A 25,326-nucleotide genomic window follows, 5' to 3' on the forward strand; every position below is an offset into this window, starting at 1 on the left:
TTAACAATAGGGTCTGTAATTGTACAATATGTTAAGCTTAAATACATTTGACTAGTTTATAGTTTAATACATCATGTGAAAATGTGTTGCCTCCTGGCTTCCATTATTAATTCATTATTTTATAACACTTATATGGCTGCCCAACTCAAACAACGTGACTCCTGTTGGCATACAAATCATTCAATGTACAAAAGAACAATAATACACACCACTAAAATGAAAACAAACAATGATAAGGGCTACCATATATCTCACTAACTGGGAACTCTACTCATTCTGCCTGGGGAAAGAGCTAGATTTTAACTGCCTTTCTAAAGGACTGCTATAACCATATATTAGGGGATTGTTCCGAAGGACAGGACCTGCCACTGGAAAAGCACACCTCCTGGGCCCACAAGGTGACATTGTTTCAAAGAAGGGACCTGGACCTGCTGGAGAATGTGGGATGGCCAGATACTCTTGGGAGAAGGCAGTCCAGCAAATCATCCAGCCCTATGCCATGCAGGGCTTCATAAATGATGACCAGCACCTTGAATTACACCTGGAAGCTTACAGGAGCCAGTGCAAGTAGAAGTGTTAATGGCTGTAATGAGGAACACCCATTATTGCTCATGGAGCTGCGTTCTGGATCAGTTGAAGCTTCTGAATGGTTTTCAAGGGCAGTTCTATCTAGAGCAGGTTGGAATAATTCAATCGAGAGGGGATTAAGGCATGAGTGACTATGAGCAGGTCAGCCTGACCCAATAACAGGCGCAACTGCTGCACAAAACAAAATTGTGCAAAGCTCCCTTGGTCACAACCTGCTCAGCACTCTCCATAAATTTTTTATCTTTCATTAGATTTATATCCCTTTATTTTGTACAACTCAAAAGCAGTGTACATAATGCTCCTACCTCCTGTTTTCCCCACAACAAACCTGGGAGGTGGGTTGGGCTGAGACAGAGTGACAAAGCCACCCAGTGGGATAACTAGAACTTGTAGTCTCCTGGTTTCTAGCCAGCACCTTAGTTTCTCAGCACCGGAGGGATCACCAAGATAAAAGTGATTGTGCCAATGGCCCATTTTGTTTCCCCATTCCATAGATCATTGACAGGATCACCTGCCCTGCCTTCTGGAAAATCCTCCAAAGCACTGAATAATGTATAAGATTCTCCACAGACAGTAATAGATACAGATATCTTAATAGGTCCCTCTTTCGAAAGGGCAGGAATAATGCCATGAGACTGAATTTTGTGGAGTAACTATAATTTTCCCACTATTCAAGTGATGCCCTTTGGGGGGGGAGATGGGTGGTGGCAAAATTTAATAAATAATAAATAAAAGGTAAACTGAGAATGTGCTCCATTCTACACGTTGGCATGATGAAAATTTGAGACCAAGTCATAGTCACAAAAGCCATGAAATCAGGCCTCAGCAGGAATGTTGATGTCCTGTATTCTGGCTTTCTCAACAACTCCCTCGAGACCACCTCAGCCAGGGAAGATGTTGGGATGCTGGGTTGATAATATTCTAACAATATATCCAGTTTGTTTCACCGACCCAGTACCAGGTGTCAGTTCCAGCTCAGAGGGTTTTTTTTTAGCAAGCACATAATAAAACAGAAGGCCAAACCAGTATCTTTGGCAGCCTTTCTATAGGGCTGCAGCCTGTGTACCACTCACTCACTCTCCAGCCTGGTTCCTGTACATCAGGAAACCTGTAAAAACTTTTCTGTCCGACAAAGGAGGAAGGTGTTTTGTAATATGCAGATAGGGTGTGTGGTGTGCATGGCTAATTTATACAGATTTTGTTTTTGTATGTATTTGGGACTCGTTGTGGGGGAGGGTGTTGTTGTTGCTGACTGCCTAGGGCCTTTGGGAATGGTTGATATCCAAGTATAGAAAACAAATAAATCAACCAATAAAAATACCCAAAGGCAGAGCATGATCTGTTTGGAAATCCAGCTAATTATGGTTTATTCAGTATACCATATTTAAACCAGCTATGGATCTCCAGGATGCAGGTTTGGAGAGGGGCAAAGCAGAGGAGGAGGAGGGAGTGGGCTAAGCTATGTGCTATGTGGCCCACCCCATGTTATAGAAAACCTCCGTTTTCAAGGTCAGCAAAAGAGATTGGTCCATCAGCAGCATGAAGTAAGAGTCAGCTGTAGTCTGGTTCTGTTCCTTCGGCCTTGGCAATAAAATGCTTGGGGCCAGCCTGCCTGTAAGTTGCCTGGGAACTGACTGTTAAGCTGTTTTGAGTCCTCTGTCTGTAAAAAGGCAAACAAAAGAAACATTTTGGAATATGTGGGTTTTGCTTGCTGCTTAAGTAACCTTCAGAGATACTAACGGAATGTTTCTGGTTACACTTTGCTGTTTTGCTGCACCTCATAGTTCCCTATATATGGGCACACCAACATCAGAAACTGAACCCAATGAAGTTCTTGGGAGCTTTGCTCAAACTTATTGGCAACCCGTCTTTCCCCCAGGTGAATAACTGGAATCACACACAAAATACAAATAAACAGAGACCATCCCTGATATGCCCAGCTGGAGGAAGTGTGGATTAGTGCCAAAGCAGGAAGTGGCCAGTTGGCAGGCTGCTCCCTAAGAGCCTGGGGAAGAGAAATTTCCCCCTTTTCTAACCGCCCTTAAGGTTAAAGGCTCCCTGGCTTTCAAACAGAGCTTCAAGCAAGTTCAGTTTGAAAATCAGTGGGTGGCTTCCCCAAAACATCCAAGCAAGCAGAATTAGTATTTTGGGCAGGTTGGGCAAACACTAACCTGAAATTAGTCAGAAACATTGCATGCATGCATGCATACATACATACGTACATACATGAACAATATGTCAACAAAATATCCCCCCCCCCCCCAATTTCTTTTGCCTTGATGTTTTGCTTTGTGTCTTTATCAGGCTAAACAGACTCAGCAATCTGCATGTTTTATCCTAATACAAAACACAGTGGTGAATAAGGTGATGGCATACAGGTCTCAAACATTTGCAGCTGTACTTACAAAACAATTGCCCCAAACTACACAATTTTTCTTCAAAAGCAAAACATAATCAAACTTCCTTGGCTTTGAATAAATGGCAAGCCTGCAGTTCACAAGTCATTAGGGCTGCCTTCACACAGCTGTGGTTTATAGAACAAATCACAATTAGCTGGATTTCATGTTACAGTAAATGATGAACATGGCTTACCAACCCTCCTGGCTGGGTTAACTTCGTCTTACTCTGCAGGTTGACGATATGCTGGAGCAATATTCAGGCATTACATAAATTGGAGTAAAATTCACCATACAGATGGTGACATCAAAGAAAAGGTATTTACTTGTACAGTGCAGCAGTCTAGATAGAGGTCTATGCACACACAGAGCATAGACCTCTGGGCCTGCAAAGGTTTCTGTGCACCAGACATTTGTGCTGGATGCCCAGATGTGTGTCTTTTAGCTGATGTCACATGCCTGACTTATGAGGAAGTGGGAAAGGTAGAATTGTTTACTGCTGCTGTTTGCATGGTGAGTTTTGGTACTTTCCACAGTATCAGAATATGGCTTGGATCTGCCATGCATCTCTTGCTACTCAGCGTCTTTGCCCAATATTAGATTGTAATACTATGAGGACATTGGAGGTGGCACCTTTTGGTCCCACGGTATAATATTCCCCCATTTTGGGCTTGAAGAAGCCCCATGATGAGAACTGACCTTTTTCTCTGCATTCATCTGCATTTTCCAGCACACCACCTCTTTTTGCCCTAGCTCTGCTCTGCCTAGTCAGGAAGAAAAATTATCGCAAAACATTGGGGATTGAGATGAACTGTGGGGGGTGGCAGCAATGAGCACAACAGTTATGAGAAATGGCATGAGGATTCCCAGGAAAAGCATCCCTCTTGTGGCCTTGAGAGATGGGGAGTAACAAGCAATCATAAAGAGAAAGGTATTGCTGGCCATGTGCTGTTAAAAAGCAAGCTCTGGAGTTTTAGGGCTTTTTCTTTCTTCATTTTCTTTATTTGCTTGAAAGAGAGAAAATGTAAACACTGATTTAAGGGTCAGAAGCTTTTTGTTTCATACAACAGTGATGTACAGTAAGGGCTTTGCCCGCTGCTAAGTTAAGTGCTCTCCACCAAGCCTTGAATTGGCAGAAAACTGCCATCCGATTTGCTGCCCTCATTGTTGATCCTATCCTGTCTCTCTTCCACCTCTTCTTCTGACTGCTGAATGGTGCTGTCCTGATTCTACATGTGCAGCAAGTAACAAGCAATGTGATTGGTTGATTCTTCTGGCTTTCGTCTCCCTCCTATTCTGCAGGACAGGCAGGGAAAACACTCACCAATTGCTGCACTGTGGCAGGAATGAGGTGGATCTAGCTACAGGACCCTTCCCTTCCCTCCTGTTTCTTATTTTGTCTGCTGCCCAGAGTTTCACTGGTTAAATGGGTAGCCATATAAATGTGCCCAATAAATTATTAATAAACCATATCTAAATTCTCTCCTATGCCCCTCCTCCTACCCATGGCTTGAACAGAATAAAGTTAAAAAAAAAACAACCAACAGCAGCAAGCTGGAATCACAAAGGGTGCTGAGTTGCAAGCAGCACATTCATTTAGTAGTTCTCTCCTTTCCCTTCTGCTTCGTAGGCATATATAAATGCCAGCCTCCAGATTCCTCTGTGCTCAGTTCTGGAGACAATGGGGTGGAGGGTCAGTCCCATCATTCCTGTTTCTATTTCAGCCTCGTGCTAAATTAGTAAGGACCATAAGGTTAAAGCATGCATGGGAGTCTTGGCTGAGGTCTAGTACTATTGTGCAATTCTCATAAACTTATCACAGCGCAGCATTGCTGCTCTTAGCTCTTCAGACAGACAAGAGCAGACTAACAGCAGACCAGGTACAGAAGAAATGGGGCTGAGCTCAAATCAATCTGAAATGGCTAATGAAACTACTTTGTTCCCACTCACTACTGGACATCTGACTTTGGCTCCCAACATAAAGGATGGCAGAATGGTTTTACTTATCTTGCAGCTGGATCCTGTCAGATGAAGGGGAAAAATACTACTTTAAAAGGGATATAGCTGAGGATTACAGCCTCGTGTGGCGCACAGTGGTAGGTGGCAGTATTGCAAACGAAACTCTCCCTGCAACCTGAGTTCGATCCCAGAGGAAGCTGGATCCTCGGGCAGCCGGCTCAGGTTGGCTCGGCCTTCCATCCTCCCGAGGTCGGTAAAACGAGCGCCCAGCTTGCTGGGGGAAAGGTAATGACGACTGGGGAAGGCAATGGCAAACCACCCCGCTAGAGTCTGCCAAGAAAACGTCGCAAAAGCGGCGTCCCCCCAAAGGGTCAGACATGACTTGGTGCTTGTACAGGGGACCTTTCACCTTTCACAGCTGAGGATTATTTAAGGCTGTCTCATTCATGGCCTGGGGACAAGGTAAAAACTAAATCATGGGACATGGAAAAGAAAAAAAAAGAAATTAGACACAAGTAGGGAAAGGCTCTAAGTTGCAGAAACTTCGGTTTGTATGTAGCAGATTCTAGTTCAAGGGTTGAGACATGAGATTCCACACAGCAAACCCTAATTCAGCTTCTATTGATCTGATGAATCTGACAAAAACATGTTTACCCTAATCTCATAGGATGATTTATTCTGAATGAAAAAACTCCCAGATCCTGCTCGCTCTGAGGGTTAGGCTGTCTTTAGGCTTGCTCCCTTTGTTAGCAGCTGTGGACCCTTCTAATGACCTTGACCTATCTTAGGGTTTCATTTCCCCCTCAGACAGCAAATATACTCCCTTTGGATATTACATTGATCCCCACACCTCCCCCCCACCCAGGATTTATAAATTTTCCATGAGATCACAAGAGTAAAGCCGTTTTTTAAAAAAACAATCACAAAGTACACATTACCCAGAGCTATTAATACCCTAGTGCAAGAGAATGTAATGCCAGAGGCACCAACACCACTCCTGAGACAAAATATTTGCCTACAAGTTATTGTCAATTTTCCCCCAAAAAATTAGAAATGGAAGAGTCACCTTCATTTTGCTAAAAACATGTTACATAATATGGTGGATTTTTTTCCCCTGTCTATCTTCCTTTTTTGAGGAAGAAGTTCAGGGTTGTCTCCTTTTGAAGTAAATTCAGTTCAAACTTAACAAAATTTGTGTGCTGGGGCGATCTGGTGCTCAGTTAACTCTCTGTGTAATGAAATATTTGTTTCCAGAAAATGAATAGGATTTGGGGGTATTGATGGGACCTCTTGATAAGGGAATAATAAATATGCTGTAACTGACAAGGTCAGCCAAGGTCATACTTTTGAGTAGAACTTACAGCTCAAATACATGTTGGTTTCTTCCTCCTCTTGTTAGAACAAAAGCAACCCAGGAATATTTATACTGACAACATAGAATGGCATCATCAAATCAACAACCTGTATGTTACCTGATGCTTCTGAGTTTTAAGGACAGACAAGTGCCAAGTGCTTATATATCTGCCAAGTTTTCTGTTCTTATTTAAAGATACTAGCTTTAATTTGTGTTGCATATACTGTATGCCAGCTACAACTTGTACTTCAAAAATGGCACAAAGACACAGATTTTACAGATGTATAGCTGTTCCTTTTAATCAGTGAGCAAGCTTCACTTGTAGGGAAAATGCACTGTCCTCATAACATACTTGCATTGTTGACTTTCAAAGGTACAGACTGCTTGAGTAAACAACTGATACACTTTTCATGTATGAGGAAAATAGGGTGAACATTTCTTATAATCTTCATCAAACTTAGAAATTATAGAAATTTCATAGGTCTTCTATAATCACAGAAACTCAAAAGTCCCATTTCTTTTTCATTTGTTCCTGTACATACCCCATCTGTTTCATAATTTAAATCTCTCATATTAACTGTACTTTTTCGAAATCTGACGGAATGCTGTGGACATAATATGCCTTGACTTCAGCAAACATTTGACAAGCTAAGTGTAAGCTGAATGGCCTGACAGCCAAGTGCAATGTTTCTCAGTCTTGAAACTTTTAAGATGTGTGGACCTCAACTCCCAGAATTCCACAGCCAGCCAAGCATCTTAAAGTTCCCAAGGTTGAGAGACACTGGTCAAGTGGATACACAGGCTGGCGGGCAGCACAGAACATTTTGCTTTACTGCCCCATCTATGACTTGGAGTCTTTCTCCCCTGCAGCACATGGGGCTCAGATGGTCTGCTGAACAAAAGGAAAAAAGCATACTGGAAGAATACATTTTTTGTTTTATTATTTAAAAGTGTCTTAGGCCAGCAAGATTCCCTAAATGACTTACTGATAATAAATAAATAATAACAGTTTTTGCCTGGAGACTCACAATCTGAAAGACATGACACAAAAGGAGAAAAAGGAATAGGGAGAGAAAATCTCAGTACTGAGAAAATTAAATATTTCTTATGTAACATGTATAAAATTCAGAGGCAGAAAGGGCTGATAGGACAGTTTTCTGAGCAGTTTAATATTGCTATGCAATAGTGAGAATATACAGGATAATGCTGCATATGTAATACTCAGATGTAAGTCATGTTGAGATTGGAGAGCCATTCTTAGATAAATGTGCAAAAGACTGTAGCAGAAGGAAAGATGGATGAAAAGGTCAGTGATTTAATAGAAAGAATAAAACTTTTTATCACAGAAAGAAAAACTATAACTAGGTACTGTATACCATAAAATAAACATTATGTTAGTGAGTCACCAGATTAAAGAAAACATAAATAACTTTTCTCTTTCTAGTTGGGAAGCCAGTGATCTCATGAGGTTTTTGTGATATCACTCAACCCAATATTGTTACATCACCAAGCCAAACCTCTTGAAACTCAGGCTATGGGCTCTTGCTAAGTCTGTGGTCAGCAAGAGTTATCTCCAAATAATCAGGCTATGAACAGTTCATTGTTTAATATATCACAAATGAGTAAGGTATGTAGGATGAAGTGACTAAGTATAAATGTTTGTGGGCCCATAAGACTCATGATCCTACAAAACTTACAAAGCTTCAGGAAGAGATCACCAAATCCCAGTGTTGAAAGGGGCTACAGTATTTAGGTCATTGAGTCCGTACTCAGCACAGGAACCCAGATAGTTGTGAAACCTAGATTTGTACACACCCCATGAAGGGGAGTCCTCCACTTCTCTGGATACTTCTACAACAGCTCCTTGGTGGTTGCTTCCCTTCTGTTTAAGAAAAAAGCCATAGGCATCTAGTCCATATTCAGAGAAGCACCTATATCTTTTGAAAGAGACATGGCAGTAGGGATCCAGTTCAAATCTTTCCTCTGCCAGGAAACTGAACCTGAACCTCAACATTTCATGGGGTTCTTGGGTCAATAGTTGTATTTTAATCTGTAGTTATTTTCAGTTTTACTGTAAACCGCCCAGAGTTGCTCTTTGAGTGAGATGGGCAGCGACAAAATTCAAAATATATTATCAATATAAATATGAATAAATAAAACAGGAGGGCTAGAGCAGGAGAATAAAATTCATTTACAATTTCTACGTAAGTAATCATTTCTACTGAAGAGCTAACATAAGATTACCAATTATCCTATCTGAGCTAACACTGATGAAATAGCAAGATAAATAATCTTTCCTTCTTTTACTAAACCTAATACATGCCTTCTCTCTATCATACATCAAACAATGGTTAATAATGTAATGCCAGCACAACTAAAACATGATTTTTTAAAATATCCAGAAGGAGGATAGCTTTCTAAAGTTTACCTCCGGTTTGAAAATCAGGAAAGAAAACTAGAAAAAGAACTACTCTGGAAAATGCTTCCATTTGCACGTTGACCAGTTTAACATTTTCAAGTAGCTGCTTTTAGGTAAAGCAGCTGGATAGTCAACCCAGATGCTGACTGACAATTTCTGAGCAATCCGTTGGGGGTAATTCGCGGATTGAGAAAGTAGCTACTCCGGCTGAGGAGGGAAGAAGCCTTTTCGAGTATTTTCCAACAACCATCAGCAGGACCATGAACCGACGTAAACACGAAGTGCAACATGCTTTTTTTTTTTTTAAATCACCGCAACCAACCCTTTCCTTTCTACAGCTACCTAGACCCCGCGAAGGAATTACGGCCGGGAAGGCGGCGCCCACCTTAAACCTTGCCCTCCTCTGCGCACGCGCGACATCCCATCGCCTACCCTTCCATATTACAGTATTCCTTTAACCCGTTCCATTCGCGCGCCCCTTCTTCGGTATTGTGACGCAAATTATTCCACCCGTTTTCTAATTCACGCCCCTCGGGCGGCGCCACCCCCTCTCTCCCACCCCCGCCGGCCCGCTCTCTTGGCCGTTTCCTGCTTGGGGTGCGTAGAGCGTCGAGTGCTTCCGTCCCAGCCCCTCCCCCTCAATCCCTTTCTTTCTCGCGTGTTAGACGGCGGTGGCACGAGCGCGGCTCCCTTGGCGGAGGAAGGCTCGAAGGGGACTGAGCCGCGGTGGGAGGCCCCGGCGCCGGGCCCGTTTCGGAAGCCGAGGGGGCGGCGGTTGGCAGTTGGACGAGTCGGTTCCGTCGGTGAATTCGTCAGCTAGCCGCGGCGGCGGCAAGATGAGCATCGAGATCCCGCCGGGCTTGACGGAGCTGCTGCAGGGCTATACCGTGGAGGTGTTGCGGCACCGGCCGGCGGATCTCCTGGACTTCGCCGCCGAGTATTTCGGTCGCCTGAGGGATGCCCGCGACCAGCAGCTGCGCGAGGGGGCGGCTGCCAGGGGCAAAGGAGTCAACTTCGGTGGGGAGCCTATGCAGACCGAGTCAAACGGCGAGGAGACGCGGAAGGAATCGACCGAGGAGGAGTCAGATTCCGACTACGAGCGTGAGTGGCGGCCAGGAGGGGCTGGACTGGGTCGGCGTGGTCGAGGGCGGCCGGAGGGGTCTCGCCGCGTGCTGCCGGTGGCCTGCGCAGCCTCGTGCCTTTTCTCCCCCCTTTTCCTCCCCGCTCTCCTTTCGAAGAGGATCCGAAGATCCTCACGTGCGGAGGGCTTGCTTTTGCAATAGGGTTTCTCGCGCCCTCCACCAGCCCGGTGACTCTCCAGTAGGATGGAGCCCCGGCGAGTCAGCCCCCGCCGGTTGCACTTCCAACATGTCGTGCGAATGTGGAGAGCGGAGAAGAGAGGCTTGTTCTTGTGCAGGGCTTTCCGTTTTGAAAAATCCTCCCTGCCGCCTTCAAGTGAACGGTGGGAGACGGGGTATAAATTTACCAGATTAATGTACTGATGATGATTAACGTTAGAAAACAGTGTGTGAGGGAAGGGGGGTGTCATTTGAATGCGGAAAAAGAGGTGTGACCCAATACAGATCCTTAACGTGTGCGTTTTGCTCCCCTCATCGGTTTCTGACATGGAGATGGCCTTGAGAAAAAAAATAGCCTAATACTTTCAGATTTCACTTACTCTCCTGTCTCATTTAAATGTGTTTGAGCGACTATTGCTCTAGGTATGCCGATGAATTTTGAATGAATGTCTTTTTTTATGAATAAAAAGAGGGCCAGTTGGTAAAGAAAAAGCTTTTAAGGAATTTCTTGATTAAACAGAAGGATAGGGGAGTGGCATGAAGGAGCATAATTTTACAGTTTGTTGTGATTTGAGGAGTAGAGTCAACCTTTTCAGTCTCCACATTTTGGAGGGTCGGTCAGTCTTTAAAAACATTTAGAGAAGGAAGTTTCATGTATTGTCTCATATTTACAACATATTTTATGCTGTAATTAATGGTGAGCAATGCAAAACATTTTTAAAACCTGGTAAATAGTTCAAAACTCAGTAGCTATTTGCCTTGGTTCAAATATGATATGATATGATATCCTATCCTTGGTTCAGGGGAAAAATTAGATTAGTTCATGTTCAGGATTGTCCAAAGGAGCTTGCTGAAGTGTGGATTAATTATGTCATAATTGGAACATGGGGTAAGAGCTAATCCACAATTAAAGCAAGCATTAAAAAATATTCTGACTTGAGTACAGGGACCAGAAACTTGAGAATATACCATAATCTATCAGGATTCCGTTATCCAGTTCATCTCCTGGGAGTTAGAAGTTAACATTTTGGAAATATCAGGAGAATTAGGTGGTATCAGTGTTGACAGACACAACATTCTATTCTTGTAAGTGTCAAAAATGAAGGTGCTGTTTGAAAACTTTAGTGTTAGAATAGTTACTGCCTAATCTTGTAGATGTTAATTGAGAGGTAAGGCCCACTAAATTCAGTGGATGCTTACAGCTTTCTGATCCCTTTTCCCTGGTTGGTAAGTTATGTGCTATATGCATGTTTCTAATTTTAGTATATGATAAAAATCAGGGAAGAGGAAGTTTTCAGAGAAATGAGTATTCTGAAATGTACCTTTGTAACCGTGAAGTGGTGATGATGCTTTTCCTGAGATGGCAAGCAAGCAAGACCTCCTAGTTAAAAAGCTGTTTTGTATAGTATGTGAGAGGCAATTGCAAGGGAGAGCAAAAGAGAAGACATAAATGGAGTGCTGCGCATTATGGGAAAATTCTGCACTTCCTAAGTGGTTGGGCATTGTAGAAAGCAGTTTCCTTTCTGAAGACCTGAAATTAATGTGGCATGTAATACGTAATGTGATTTATGCAATTTTTTAAAATGCAGATTAATTACACTGAGAGTAGTAGTGTCAAGGTCTTACTAGGCATTATGAATATTAAATGGATATTAATTAAAAAACCTTTCCATTAAATATGTAAAAGCCATGACATAAGAGAGGTTTTGCATGTGCATCTAATTTATATATCTAGATTGTGCTTTTACCTCCAAACCATCTTCTGTAGACTTACAATAAAGTTAATGAATGTAATATTCTCTAAACTCAGAAATAGTTACCTTTATCACTATGGATGAGAGTGCCTTGTTGAAATAGTTAAGGTGTACAAAACAAATTAGATCAGTTATTAGCAATAATAAGTTAGAAACCTAGTAGTTAATTAGCTTCAAATGCCAGTGAAGATGATGGGGATAAAATCAGAATGATTTCCTAGATACTTTGTGTCTTATGGTAAAAGGAAGCTTTAGTGTGGACTTTTAAAGAGTTCTGTCTGTTAAATTAAATATTGCAGGAAAAGCAAATGCATCCGTAAAGTGTGTCTCAGTTTTAATTTGTTTAGGAAAGGTTGACTTAGAAAAGAAAGCAAAAATACACAGCTTCCCAGTAACTGTTAAAATAACAACAGAACGGTTGGAGTAAAATGGTAAATCTCTTTGATGCTTCAGTGTACAGACTGATAGTGTAAACAGCAGCAGTTGGTGTACAGTAATTAAAAAATTCTGTTAACCATGTTAAGGCAGTGATTCAGAACATACTTGTTTGGAAAGAAGATTCATTGAAATAAGTAGAACAATTTGAAAAAAGATTGTTGGGGTAAGATGCTGAAACACTTAATGGTGGTTATGTGGAATCTCCTTGATTGTCAAGGCATTTTAACAAGATTCAGTGTTCTGTTTTAATTTGACATAGCTTTTTGTGCAAACTCACTGAAATAGCCAGAAAATCTATGTTTCTAAATGTCACAGTATAAGAGTGAAAGTGGTTAATATACCCTACCATGTTTGCTGTGCTGTAATAAGGGTAAGTTCTCTCTTGAATTGAGCACAGGTCTTAGTGATGGATTATTGAAAAGAAAACTAAAACAAATATGGGAAAAGAGCACTAGCTGGCCAGACTGAACTATAACTTCTTTATGGTAAGCTGAGTCAGGTGGGATACAGACATTGATGAACTACAGTTCTTGTAATCTTTAACCATTTCTTATGCTGGAAATAGGAGACAAGCAACATTTAGAGGGGCACAAATGTGCATCAGGAAAAAAAAGTTGTAATTCATCCAGAGATTGGTTGTACTACAGTCCTAGTGTTCAAAGGATAAGATAGTTCTTCAGATCATTACTGGCAAAAGCAATAATATAATATTGGCTATCCTTGGTACATGATAAATTCTGAGTAATGTTTAGTTTACTTACACTTTCTTTAGGTTTTGGTATATTTTGTCAAGTGTGGTAGAAGATAGTCTAAAAGCCAGAGAATTTGACTTGTTTTTAGGGGCTCTTGGAAGTCTAAAATCTCTTGGCTAACCTTCAGATTTTTTAAAGCAGCCATTACATTGAGGGCAAAAGAAGGCTGCTTCAAATCAGATTTCAGAGTTGAATGTAAAATTATTTACCACATTCTACTCAGTGTTTTTTGGGTATACAGAGTATGTACAATCAAGTTATGAAATAAGGTATTGTCATTCTATGGTTCTGTGGTATAAGACCCATAAACCTCTACGTTAAAAAAATTTTTTTTTTAAAATAAAAACCTTAGTAAAAATGTGTTACTGTCTGTGTGCTTTTCTTTTTAACCTGTGTTCCTTTGGTTCCAATATAATATGTCCCTGTTTGCTTATCCTTCAAGTAATGTACAGCAGGTCCCTGGTTTAAGAGCGAGTTCCGTTCCTAAGTCTGTCCTTAAGTTGAATTTGTATGTAAATCGGAACAAATGTTTGTCTTAGCATATAATATATATTTTACCTTTCTATGCATATAAAACACGTAAGAAACACTTCCAAATACACTAAAACATCTTACGCATAATACACAAAGGAGTATTATGTATTTAACCCAAAACTTTGTACTTAACTTGAATTTTTAATATAATAATTTTTATGGCAGTCCGTTCTTAACTAGGAGTTGTCCTTAAACTGGGATGTTCTTAAACTGGGAACCGCATAGCATTCTAAGTAGATGCATTTTCATTTTTTTATCGTGATAATTTCTAGAGCGGCAGTTATATTTCTTCTCCCAGCAGTAAGATTAAATATTGACTTTGCTGGAGCTCCCTACCATATTTATGTTATGATTGTATCCTTGTTATTGTGTGTTAAAAGTAAATGTTCATATCATGTAGTTTGTAACTGTTAAACTGTTGTAACTGAAGTGGCAGCTGTATATTTTATAGTTGGTTAGTTTATTTTGACACAGTCAAGGTTTGTTTGGATACTTAATTATTTTATTGTAAAGTTGATGCTTTGAGTAATTTCTGTTAGTTAGCTTATCCATCCATTCCTATGCTAAATATGTTTTAAATTGCTTTAAACTGCTTTGGAAATTTGGATGATTTGATAAATTCTTATATAAATAGTAAGCTAGTATATTTGATATCTGCTTCTTAAATGTGTTAGATATGATATATAGTTGACATTTGGGTGAAATTGTGGTAGACCTAGATATATTTAATATCTGCAAAGCTTCAAGATTTCAGGAAGTGGAAAATCACCATTGCTGATTCTTTGTCTAAAACTCAAGTGATGTTATACAGTACTCTAATGTAGCAATATATACTGGCAGATACTAAAGTTTTCAAATGTTATTGGGTGCATAATACAGTGTCAGCAAAAAAAGTAAATCTTCCCTTACAAAAAAGGTTTGTTTACAGAGATAGAGGGTTGCCAGTCACATAAACCAAGAATTTCAGTTAATGTCAAATTTGGTGTTATTAATTTAGTTTATCAGATACCAGTTATAGAAATGGTCCTTGGATTGATTATTTATTTGATTTATTAATTTTATCAAATGTATAATGTGATAAATTACAAGGATATCCAGAGTATCATCTTTTATTTAAAATGTTTCCAATTGGCCTAAGTTCCTCAGTTTTGTCTGATTCTATTATAATTGTTTCCGTGCCTTTTTATAGATTAAGACGTTTGAAAAAACATTACAACTCTAGAATGCAGTGGGGTTCATACTCATGAAATAGGGCTTGCTTTCCTGTTTTTAGTTTCTGCCCTGCCCTGCCCAAAATGTATCCCCGGGGTATGTTATGATCCTTGGGAACATGGAATACAATACTGGAGAATGCAGATTGAGGGAGGGAGTAATAAAAATGCATCCCTGCTCTTTAATATCTATATGCAGCTGCTGGATGTTGTCATACATTGACATAGGATGAGGTATCATTAATACATGGATGATACCAAGTTGTACATCTCTGTCTCTGGATAAATGACACAGAATAGACAGTGGCTTGGTGCCTGGTGGTTGCTAGGGTCTCGATGGGGATGAACAAACTTACAGCTAATCAGTCTTAGCAAGACTGAGTGACTGTGGATATGGAGACCCTCTGACTCAAGAGAAGTACAATCTTTATTTCTGGGCAGAGTCACACCCCTTTAGATACAACTGGCTTGCAACTTGGGGGTGGGGTTCTCCTGGACTTGCAGCTTCTGCTTGAGCAGCAGATGGAGACTGTGGCAAGGAGAACCTTTGCATATTTGCATACAGTTACCTTTCCTGCACCAGGAGGTTTTGGAAATCCAAGTGGTTGTGATTGAATTCCTATACTGCAGTTCATTCCACAAGTAGCTACCCTTGAAGATTAAACAGGTTCTACATGCAGTAATCCAGGTAGTGGTGGGCACTTCAGGAGATGCCTATATAACACTACTCTGGAAGCTGCATTGCTAGTCGGTTTCTGGATGCAATTATAGATGCTGGTTTTTCCCTTGAAAGCTCTGTATGCCTCATGGCCTGGCTGTCTCCGAAGTCACCTGTCCCAAAGTAAATCTGGCCAACATGTAAGATCTGGGAGACAGGATTTGCTGAGTCTTGCTTCTAATGGGGATCCATCTACAGGGACCCCATAGCAGGGAATAGAAATATTAGCTATCAAAATTCATCAGTTCCTCCTCCTGATGCTTTAGCTTAGCTTATCTGATGAAGATGGGAATGAGATGCAGAATAGGTTAAAGTAAAAATCTTTTCACTGGAGAGATGTTCTTTCAATGGTCAATTCCTTTGTAAGTCAGTATGGTAGAATGAGATTTTAGCTCGGGGAATGTGGTTCTAGCACTGTTGCTTACGGATTTTAGCTTAGCTCAATATGTGAACTCAGCCACAGTGATCTATCTGACAAACAACAGCCTAGTGTAGGGTGGAAAACCAGTCTATGTGATTGAAATTGAAATTTATTACAATCTTTGACAGCATTACAAATAAGCGAAAATAGATTGCTACAGCAAACCCATCACAAAACAACAATAGAACAACATATCTAAGTCAAAGTTTTGTGCAGCTGTATGGCTTGGTAAAGGTATTTGGCAACCTGGAATGTGGGCGAAGAATTAACATTCCTTTAAAAAGAAAGAGCATAAAATTTATCTGTATGATCATCATGTTTGGAAATAATCTGGAAAAGCAAAGTGCATATCAGGATATTATATAAGGGATATTGGCAAGAGTTTCTGCCTCCCTAGAACCACAAGGGCAAAGTTTCTGAGGATAAGGAGTCCATGAAATCTACCCACCAACACTGTAGAAGGAAGGGCGTTAAAATGGGCTGTGGAAAAAGTCCATCTGTATTTACCTTGAATAAATATAGATGGGCTTTTTCCACAGCCCGTTTTAATCTATCCTGATTGTATAAATATCCTGCAACAGAGGGCTTGCAGCAGTCTAACATTTAGTGATAAAATTCAGGAACACCGGTGTGATCATTATGATAGTCAAGGTCCCTGATTTGTTCCTTTGCCATTGATTTAACCTCCACAAGTCTTGGCCTTTTTCCAGCCTAAATAGAAATATGGTTCTATTCATGCCCACGTCTTTGGGGCTGCTTTGTTGCCTTTACTTTTTTGTCTTCAACAAACTGTAGGCCAAACTATTAAAGTTTCACTTGCTAGCATGTTTTGTCACTTAATTAGACTTTACTTGTGGCTCTGAAGTCTAGACGTAGTCTAGACACATTCACTCTTCATATATTTGTTTTGTGATTTGGTTCTAATTCTAATTTGGTTCTGATTCATATCTTGTATATGACCAAATTGCTGGCCTCAATGTACTTCTTTCATGCTAATCCACATTCTTAAATCACCCATTTATTCTTAACCCATTCTTGTTTTACCACAAATACATACTTAAGGACCTCATCACTTTTACATTCAACTTTGTTTTGTGTTTCTCCTGACGTATCCAACTTAATTTCCATGTAACAAAGTGGACCGAAGCCTGCTCTTATATACAGCCGTTTCTGCTTTTTTAAGCCAGAAAACTCTTACCTTGGCAAGTTTGGCAGTTTCAGGGTCATATAATGTTTTATTGCCTTTTGCCTAACGTTTTTTGCCTAACATTCCAGTGAAAGTATTTTTTCTTCACGCATCAAAGAGCTAGCTTCTTCGAAGGTACTGTAGAAGCCTCATAAAATAGGCTAAATTTCCTTTCAACAAATGTTCACTCCTCACAACAGATCACACATTACTTACCACATTTCTCTCAGCTTTTGCACATCTTAAAATTTCCCAATCTGTTTTTCCACCTGTGGTAAACATTCTATCAAAGTATATAAATTCATCCAGGTGCCTTCCATTTTCCCTGTCAAAGACCAGTAAACCCTTAGTTTAGTGGACTTTGGTTTAGCAGACTTGGGATTCATTGGACAAAATCCATTTGCACATGCATGATGCCATTTTATGCACATGTAAAATCTCATACACATTTTACATATGTGTAAAATTTGTAACATGATGTGCAAAATCTGTCCTATCCATTGTTTTATGAATGTATAAAATCTCTCTTGGGTTTAATGGACCTGCTTCCCTAGATTAGTTAAATTGATGTTTCAGATTTGATACAAAGAAGGTTGCAAATGGTGACTGCAGGGACGCTGCAATGGCCATAAGTACGAGGAGCAGTTGTAACTCACTTGTTCAGCGTTGTTATAAGCTTGAACAATTGCTGACCGAGTGGTTGTTAAACGAGAACCACATGTAAGTTCACCCTTGAAAAGAACTGAGGGGGGAAATGATAGCACTTTTCAAATACTTGAAGGAATATCACAGTGAAGGCAGTCAAGACCTATTTTCTATAGATCCAGCATACAGAACACAGACTAATATTGTTAAATTACAGGAAGGTAGACGGACTTTTAAAAAAAAATGTTACTAATGGTGGTAGCAGTTAAATAATGGAACTAATTGCCAAGGAAGGCTATGAACGTTCCTATACTGGAGACTTTAAACAGAGTCTGAAGACTTCATGCGCTGCTTAAAGAGAAAAGAAAAATGGTAAGTACAGGGCTCCTTTTCATTAGCATTAGATCAGGCTCCTCAGTAAACTTCTAAACTCCAAGCAAATGCATTATAACCCTATCATTTACCAATCCTTCTCACGTCTCTGTGGTGCCTCATCGTGGTGGTGGGGTTCCTGGGAGGGATGAGCAAAGAACACTAGGAGTGTGTGCCCAGAGTATATTCTCCCAGTAGGGTTGCCCAAGGTGTGAAGGTCACCCCAGCTGCCCAGCTAAAGCAAGGAGGCACCTATATAACCCAGCAGCAATATAGGCTTTAAACTCTGTAAAAGTAGTACTTAGGCCTATCATTTAGGCCATATAGTTCCTCAAAAAGAATAGCAAGTAATCAGTATGAAGATGGAAAGCTAGCAGGAAAAAGGATGTTTTCCCGTTTATAGCACGAAGTACAAACTCCCAGTGCAAAACTCCCTTATTTACTCTCCTTGTTTGCTGACTGAGCAGTTGCTTTTTATGAAAGAGGATATAACACCTAACATACTGTACTAGAAAGCCTCAAAAGACCACCTATCTCCATAGAATCTCTATGCAGGTAGTCCTTGACTTACGATGGCAATTGGGACTGGAATTTCTGTTGCTAAGTGATGTGGTCGTAAAGCGTGATTGCATTGCTTAGCAACAGCGATCCTTGCAGTCCCAGTTGCTGCCTTCAACTGAATCCCATGATTGTTAGGTGGGGCAACTTCCTGCTGGCTTCCCACAACCAAAGTCCGTGGGGAAGCTGGCAGGAAGTTGCAAGCCCCAGGCCAGCAGGCAGATATATGGCTGCTGCTGCTGGGTAGGGGGAGGAGTGAGGGTGTGCAGGGGAGGGTTGGGGAGGGTGCAAAGGAGGATGCATGAGGATGTGAGGGGGTGCACGAGAGGTTCAGTGCAGTTGTAACTTTGAAGGAATCTTTGAAGCTGCTGGAGTTTTTTGAGGGTGTCGGTAAGCCCTTTGAACGGTCGCTGAACGAATGGTCGTAGGTCAAGGACTACCTGTAGATGGCAATATCTGGCTACAGATATCTTTGATTGTTGTGAGCTGCCCTTGGTCACATGGCATATACTGTAAGTTTAATTGTTGTTGTTGTTACAAATAGAAATTATCTGTCAAGATAAGCATTTGTTCAGCTGATCCAAATACTAAGAATGACCTTGATAGGTGAAAGAAATAAGGGAAATGTATGGAGAAATTGGGAGGGGGACTTCAGTTACTCTCACATATACTGAGTACATTCTTATGTGATGAGAAAGAACAACACGTTTCTAAATATTCCAGCCATAGAAGAGATGGCCTTGGAACCACCTAGAGAGGAGAGAACTCTATAAAGCTAATCCTAAGTGATGTCCATGATCCCATGCAAGATATTAAGTATTGTGTAACCAATAGGGAACAGCAAACACAATACTCTGTGGTTTATTGTACATGCAAATGAAAATTGAGAACAAGGTAAAATATAGTCACATTTGAATACAAAAGGGGAAAATTCTAAAAAATGGACTAGTGATAAAGAGGCTTGTCACTCAAATCCCCTGCAATGCCAGAGAACTGGCAGGGAGACAATATAACACCAGGGTTTAAAAAGGAACCTAGGGGGATTTGAGAAATTATAGGTTGGCCATTATCTTTCAGCATAATCATTATTCATATTCAATCATGCTGAAGGAAAATCAGTATGGATTCCACAAAGTTAGATCCTGTCTCACTAAGCTTCTGGAGTTTTTAAAGGGCATCTGTAAGCACTTGAATAAAGGTGACCCTGTCAGTGTTTCATGCTTGAATTTACACAGAATTCCTCATCAAACACTCTTGGGTAAACCTAATTATCATAGTGTAAGAGGACCTGTCTTTTAAAGTACTGCTTAAAAAGAAAGCAAAAAGTAGGAATTAAATGAGAATTTTTCTTCTGTGGAAGGAAGTATGTAAATAATTTCTTAAGGATTTGTGCTTTTTCATTTTTTAAACTTGTTCATAAACTGCTTGAGTTAGGGTTAAGCTGTGAGGTAGCCAAGTTTGTGTTTGATAAAAACTAAATGTGAATGTGAACAGTTTGATCTAGTTTGGTCCAGTGGTTAAGCCACTAGGCTAGAAACTAGGAGACTGTGAGTTCTAGTCCTGCCATAGGCATGAAAGCCAGCTGGGTGATTGTGTTGTTAGGGGCAAAATAGGAGGAGGAAGGAGTAATAGGTATATTCCCCGCCTTGAGTTATTTATAAAAATAATAAAGGCGGGATAAACAATCTAAAAAAAAAAAAAAAAGAACAGGTCCAGAAGAATTTCTTTGAACTGGGTAAATAGTCAGCTGGCAAAAGTGATTCAGTTTAAGCAAATGTAAAGTGATGCACATGGGGGAGAAATACCTGTCTTCACATGCACATTTATGGGTTCTGAGTAACTAATGATGAAAAAGATCTTGGAGTCATAATAGATAGCTCAGTGAAGATTTCAACTCAATGTACTGAGTCTGTGAAAAAGGAAAAGTTCATTTTAGGGATCATTAGGAAAGGGACTAAAAGATTGTAATAACCTTATAGTAATCTGTGGTGTATTATCAACTGGAATAATGTATACAGTTTTGGTCACATTTGAAAAAAGGTATACCAAAGTACAGAAGGAGGTGAACAAAATCACCAGGTGTGCAAACACCTTTCTTAAAAGAAAGGTCTAGACATTTGGGGATGTTTAGTTTGGAAAAATGAGGGCGGGCATAATTGAGGTATATATAATTGTATATATGGAGAAAGTAGACAGGGAGAAATTTCTCTTTAATAGCATTAAATTTTTTAAAAAATGCCTTTGAGTCAGTCTTGACTCCTGGCGACTGCCTGGACAAGTTCCTACTGCTTTCTTGGTAAGATTTCAGAAGTGGCTTGATATTGCCTTCTTCCTAGGGCTGAGAGAGACAGACTGTCCCAAAGTCACCCAGCTGGCTTTGTGCTTAAGGACTAGAAGTCACAGTCTCCTGGTTTCTAGCCTGATATAATAAATTTATGGAGGACAGATCCATCTATATCTGTTGGTTTTGAAGAGTCAGTATTCTCTTCAGGTTGGGGGACAGTGTGACTCCAAATACCAGAGTTACAGGGGAACAATGTCAGGAAGGGGTATGTCTCTCTCTCCTTTTTGGGAGCACTCAGAGGCACCTGGCTAGCCACTATGAGAAACAAAACCCTTGTCTAAGATGTGCCTTATGTGGCTGTGTTCTTTTGTGGATCTCAGAGGCAGACTGAAAAAGCTGGGTAGAGGAGTTCTTTTGGAAATCTTTAGGCTTGTTTTGTCTTTCTGAGCAGACAGAAGAGCCAGTTCCTTATTCCTAATCTACAGTTCAAGAATAAATAGCTGGCCATGCCATTGCACCCATGGGTCTTCAAGATCTTATCATACCGGCAGGGACAGATTTGCCAGCGTCTACCCACAAGGATCTAAATCCTTCCTTCTTCTCTTATAAAAATGGCAATGCTGGTGGAAGCAGGAAAGTATCTTCCTCTTGCAACTACAATTTGCCCTCAACATTGGAAAATTAATGATTCTATGCAGAAAATTTTTCCTTTTGTAAAATGTTTAGAGGTAATTTGGGGAGAGTGAAAGGTTTCAGTACATGAATATTTTGCCTCAAATTATTTTGAAAGAGAACATTTGTTCCAGTTCTTCAAGGGAAAAAACAAAACAAAATAAAGGATGCCAGGGAAGGGATTACAGTGAGGAACTGTGTCCTTCCCCGCTACATTTTCATATGTTTACCTATGAATGAAATTCTGCTTATAGGATCCTGTTGCTAGTAGCAGGGTGTGGGTGGAAATAAGGCACTATTCATCTGTGAAAAGCAGCTGCAGAGGAAGGGAGGATTCTTCAGAGTAGCATGTAGGAGAAGAGTGTACCACCAAAAAATCCCCTTTGACTTCCAGCAGTGGGAGCTTCTGATCACAGTCCCTTCTTCTGTGCAGAAGGAAGGCAGAAGGAACGATTGAGAGAGAGAGAGAGAGAATGCATGTGTGTTTCTTTGAAGGTAGTCACCTTACCTATTAGAATAAATGAGATTTTGTTGACCAGAAAGAGATAATCAGAGAAATATTATTGCTTTCATATTCCATTTTTTTCCTGATTCACAGGAACTCTTTTTGTTGCTTGTATTTTTCCTCTTAATTTCATTTTTAGCTGAGTGAATTTTCTGTTGACATAGGTGTGTCCTTGTTGCTATTTGTTAGTTACTCTGGTTGCTGTTGTGATATCAGCTTTAGACCATTTATTTTTTACACAGAAGTGCTTGTACAAGTCAATCACATGTCTAAAAATGTCTGATGGAAACGGTTGACATATTCATTTATTCTCACCTGAGAAGAGAGAGAGCTGTGTCTGAATTGTTGAATATCCTTCTCATGCTCCTATCTTTCTCAGAAAGCTGGCCGTTGTTGACTTGTTACTGATTTCACTACTTTAAGAGATTTCCAGATTTATCCTCCTTATCCATTTTGTTCTTCAGTTGTCTTCTGCCGTGATTTGTAATAGCATTACTAACATTAGCTTTGGAAGTTCTGGTCAAATTATAATTGCTAATTCGGTTGTCCTAGGATCATGCAGTCAGTAAGAGTGTCGGTACACATTAAACATGCAGTGTTGTGGATCTAGTATTTCTCAATTGCATTTTTTCTTTGAGATGCAAACATTATTTGCAGGTATGTAGATTTGATTTTGAGCATAAAAGTAAAAAGCAAGGAAAGGATTCTTTCTTATTCCTCTAGATTAAATTATCTTTACCTGAGGGAAAGGAAGATACTAGGTTTCAGTGTAACGTGATTGTGCATAACATGGATTAGATCTTAATGAGTAGAAATTGTTTCATAAAGATTGATGCTCTTGTACAGCTTTAAAATTCACGGCAGAATATTTGGTGGTAGCTGGTATCTGATAGCATGGGCAACTCAAAAATATTTAATTGGTAAATTAGTAAGTCATTGCAGACTTTAAAAAACCTACCCCCTGATTAAATGAAGCTAAAAGTGTTTTCTCACTTTGTTGGCAATACATTATACCAGTGATGAAATAGATTAATCCAGATACGAAGCTGAATATATTCCTCTTTCAGGAAATTCATTTTCATGTTCCAGTTATCTACATACAGAGAGATGTGTTGCCTGTCCAGCTGCTATTCCTTGACCAGGCTTGGATACTGCTCTGGGTAGATGTTTTCAAAAGGGAACTGAGTATTCGTTAAGGGTGATTCCTGGAAAGCAATTTTACAGCAAGCTTGATTATGGCAGATCACATAAAAGTGAAAGGGTTCTTCCAGTAACAGGCTTAATCTAGAATTACTTAACTTTTTACTGTGTACTGTAACACTATGCATCTGTTCCCTGAAAAGGCAATCCTGTGAAATACTTTAAAAGCACAGCAGATTGTTTTGGGCAGTTCTTATCTACAAAGACCTTCATGTAACTTTGCATGATGATAGAATGATATGAATTACTGAGCTTTGCATTTTATTGTATTTTAGGCATATTGTCCAACCTGACATTTAAGCACTAATTTACTCACTGTAGTCAACCGAGAACTGCACGCTTGTTCATGGGCTGTAAAAGATGCCTGCTGTATTCCTCCTGTGTGTCTACAATTGAAGAAAGAAAACTGTTATAAGAAGGAAAGCTTCTCTTCCATGCCCAGTTTATAAATGCCGTTCTCTATTCCTTTTCACCCATCAGTGTAGAATTTGTTTTAAGCTTAAAGTTCTTAGCTATACCTTTTTGTAAAGGCTTCAAGTTTACATTCAGGAAAATCTTTACATTAATTACTGTAAATATGCAATTAAAATAAAGCTTTTGAAGTTTAATTTAAAAAAATAGAAGGCCAACCTGTTATAGTGCAAGAAATTGATAAATGTATTGTTAGATAATTATGATCCTGTTTAATTTCAACCACCAGTTATTTCCTAACTTACTGGACTTTTTTTGTTTCTCTTGTAGCTCCTGTTATTAACAAATTTAACCGAAGAGTATCAGGTCAGTATTCTTTTATCATACAATTCAAACAGTTTTTCAGTGATCACACTTAATGTGTGTGTATTTTTTCAGTGTTGCCAAAACACTTCTAAAGAAAGAATTTTGCAAAAATTAACAAACTCAGATTTGAAAAATTGGTTCACTTTGTGTAGCTGGAAAGTGTTGAAAAAATGAGAATTGACTTTAGGAAAATTAGAACAAAAGGTAAAATTTGCAGCTCTAGATTGTTTCAGTATGGCTGCTGTTTGCTTTACTATAAAAAATATAATGTTTAAAACTAAATTTATGGAATAAAAAAGCCAATATAATGATTGACTAAAATGTTTGGGCCTTTCCTTGGGCAAATATGTGAGAGGACAGAATATTTTTAAGTTAGCTTCATGGTAAATGTGAGAGATTGAGTTACTATGTTTCAAATGCTTGATTTTATTTATTTTTATTGTATTTACTAAGGGTTATATGCTGCTCCAATTAGAAACAGTGACTGAGTATCTTACATTCCTCAGGACAGTACAGTATAGGATTAAATTACATTAAACACAGAACTACAAATAGCACAGCAATGAAATCATAATACTGTTATATTGAACAATACCAGAAGTTTGTAATAATATAATTATCTTCACAAAACATACTGTTGTTTGATCTGAAAAATATGTGCAATTCACAAGATTGTAGCTTTCTGATATACTGGTAATGCTATGCAAAGATTTGATTGAAAGCTTCAGTATGAACGTTAATCAACTGAATCACCCCATCAAATTTTGTAACTTAGTACATTATTTCACTAAGGATTGTTGAAATAACCTAAATTGCTACCCCTTTTCTGGGCCCAAGTACAGTATAAAAATTTTATATTGAAATTATGGGGCAGTTTTAATTTGGATTTGTTCTTAATGTAGCAGAATTAAAGCAGTCTATTGTTTCTGCTGTTATTATTCATATATATTATTCACATATATTACTCATTGTGTATGTTTTAAATAATAATAAACTTGAAAAGAGTTAAATTCTCCTTTGAATTGAATTTGATTCCTGGTGATAGTATGAAACTGTCAACAATATGGAAGTGATTTGCCATTGCCATCCCTCTAATCTGGGGACTTCACACTGTGATTTTAGCGTTTTCTAATCCCTAGAAACCAATATTTTGAAGAGCAGAATACCCATTTTTAAAAATGCGTTGAGGTGACTTCTACTGAGCATCAGCTACAACTGGGTACCTTAAGACTATCTTAGTTAAGTACTTAAGTATATCTAGGTTGGAGGAGAAGACAGGTAGTGT

General features: G+C 39.5%; 1 protein-coding gene across 1 annotated transcript in view; it reads left to right on the forward strand.

Moving 5' to 3' along the window:
- Window positions 1–9,028: 9,028 nt before the first annotated feature.
- The window catches only part of PRKAR2A (protein kinase cAMP-dependent type II regulatory subunit alpha), a 74,671-nt gene continuing 58,373 nt past the window's right edge, over window positions 9,029–25,326 (forward strand). The window contains exons 1-2 of the mRNA XM_063291479.1: window positions 9,029–9,817; window positions 24,006–24,041. Coding sequence (XP_063147549.1) covers window positions 9,553–9,817; window positions 24,006–24,041 — 301 coding nt within the window. The 5' untranslated portion in view covers window positions 9,029–9,552. The remainder of the gene's footprint in view (window positions 9,818–24,005; window positions 24,042–25,326) is intronic.

This window comes from Candoia aspera, chromosome 2 (genome assembly GCF_035149785.1).
Source record: "Candoia aspera isolate rCanAsp1 chromosome 2, rCanAsp1.hap2, whole genome shotgun sequence".
NCBI lineage: Eukaryota > Metazoa > Chordata > Lepidosauria > Squamata > Boidae > Candoia > Candoia aspera.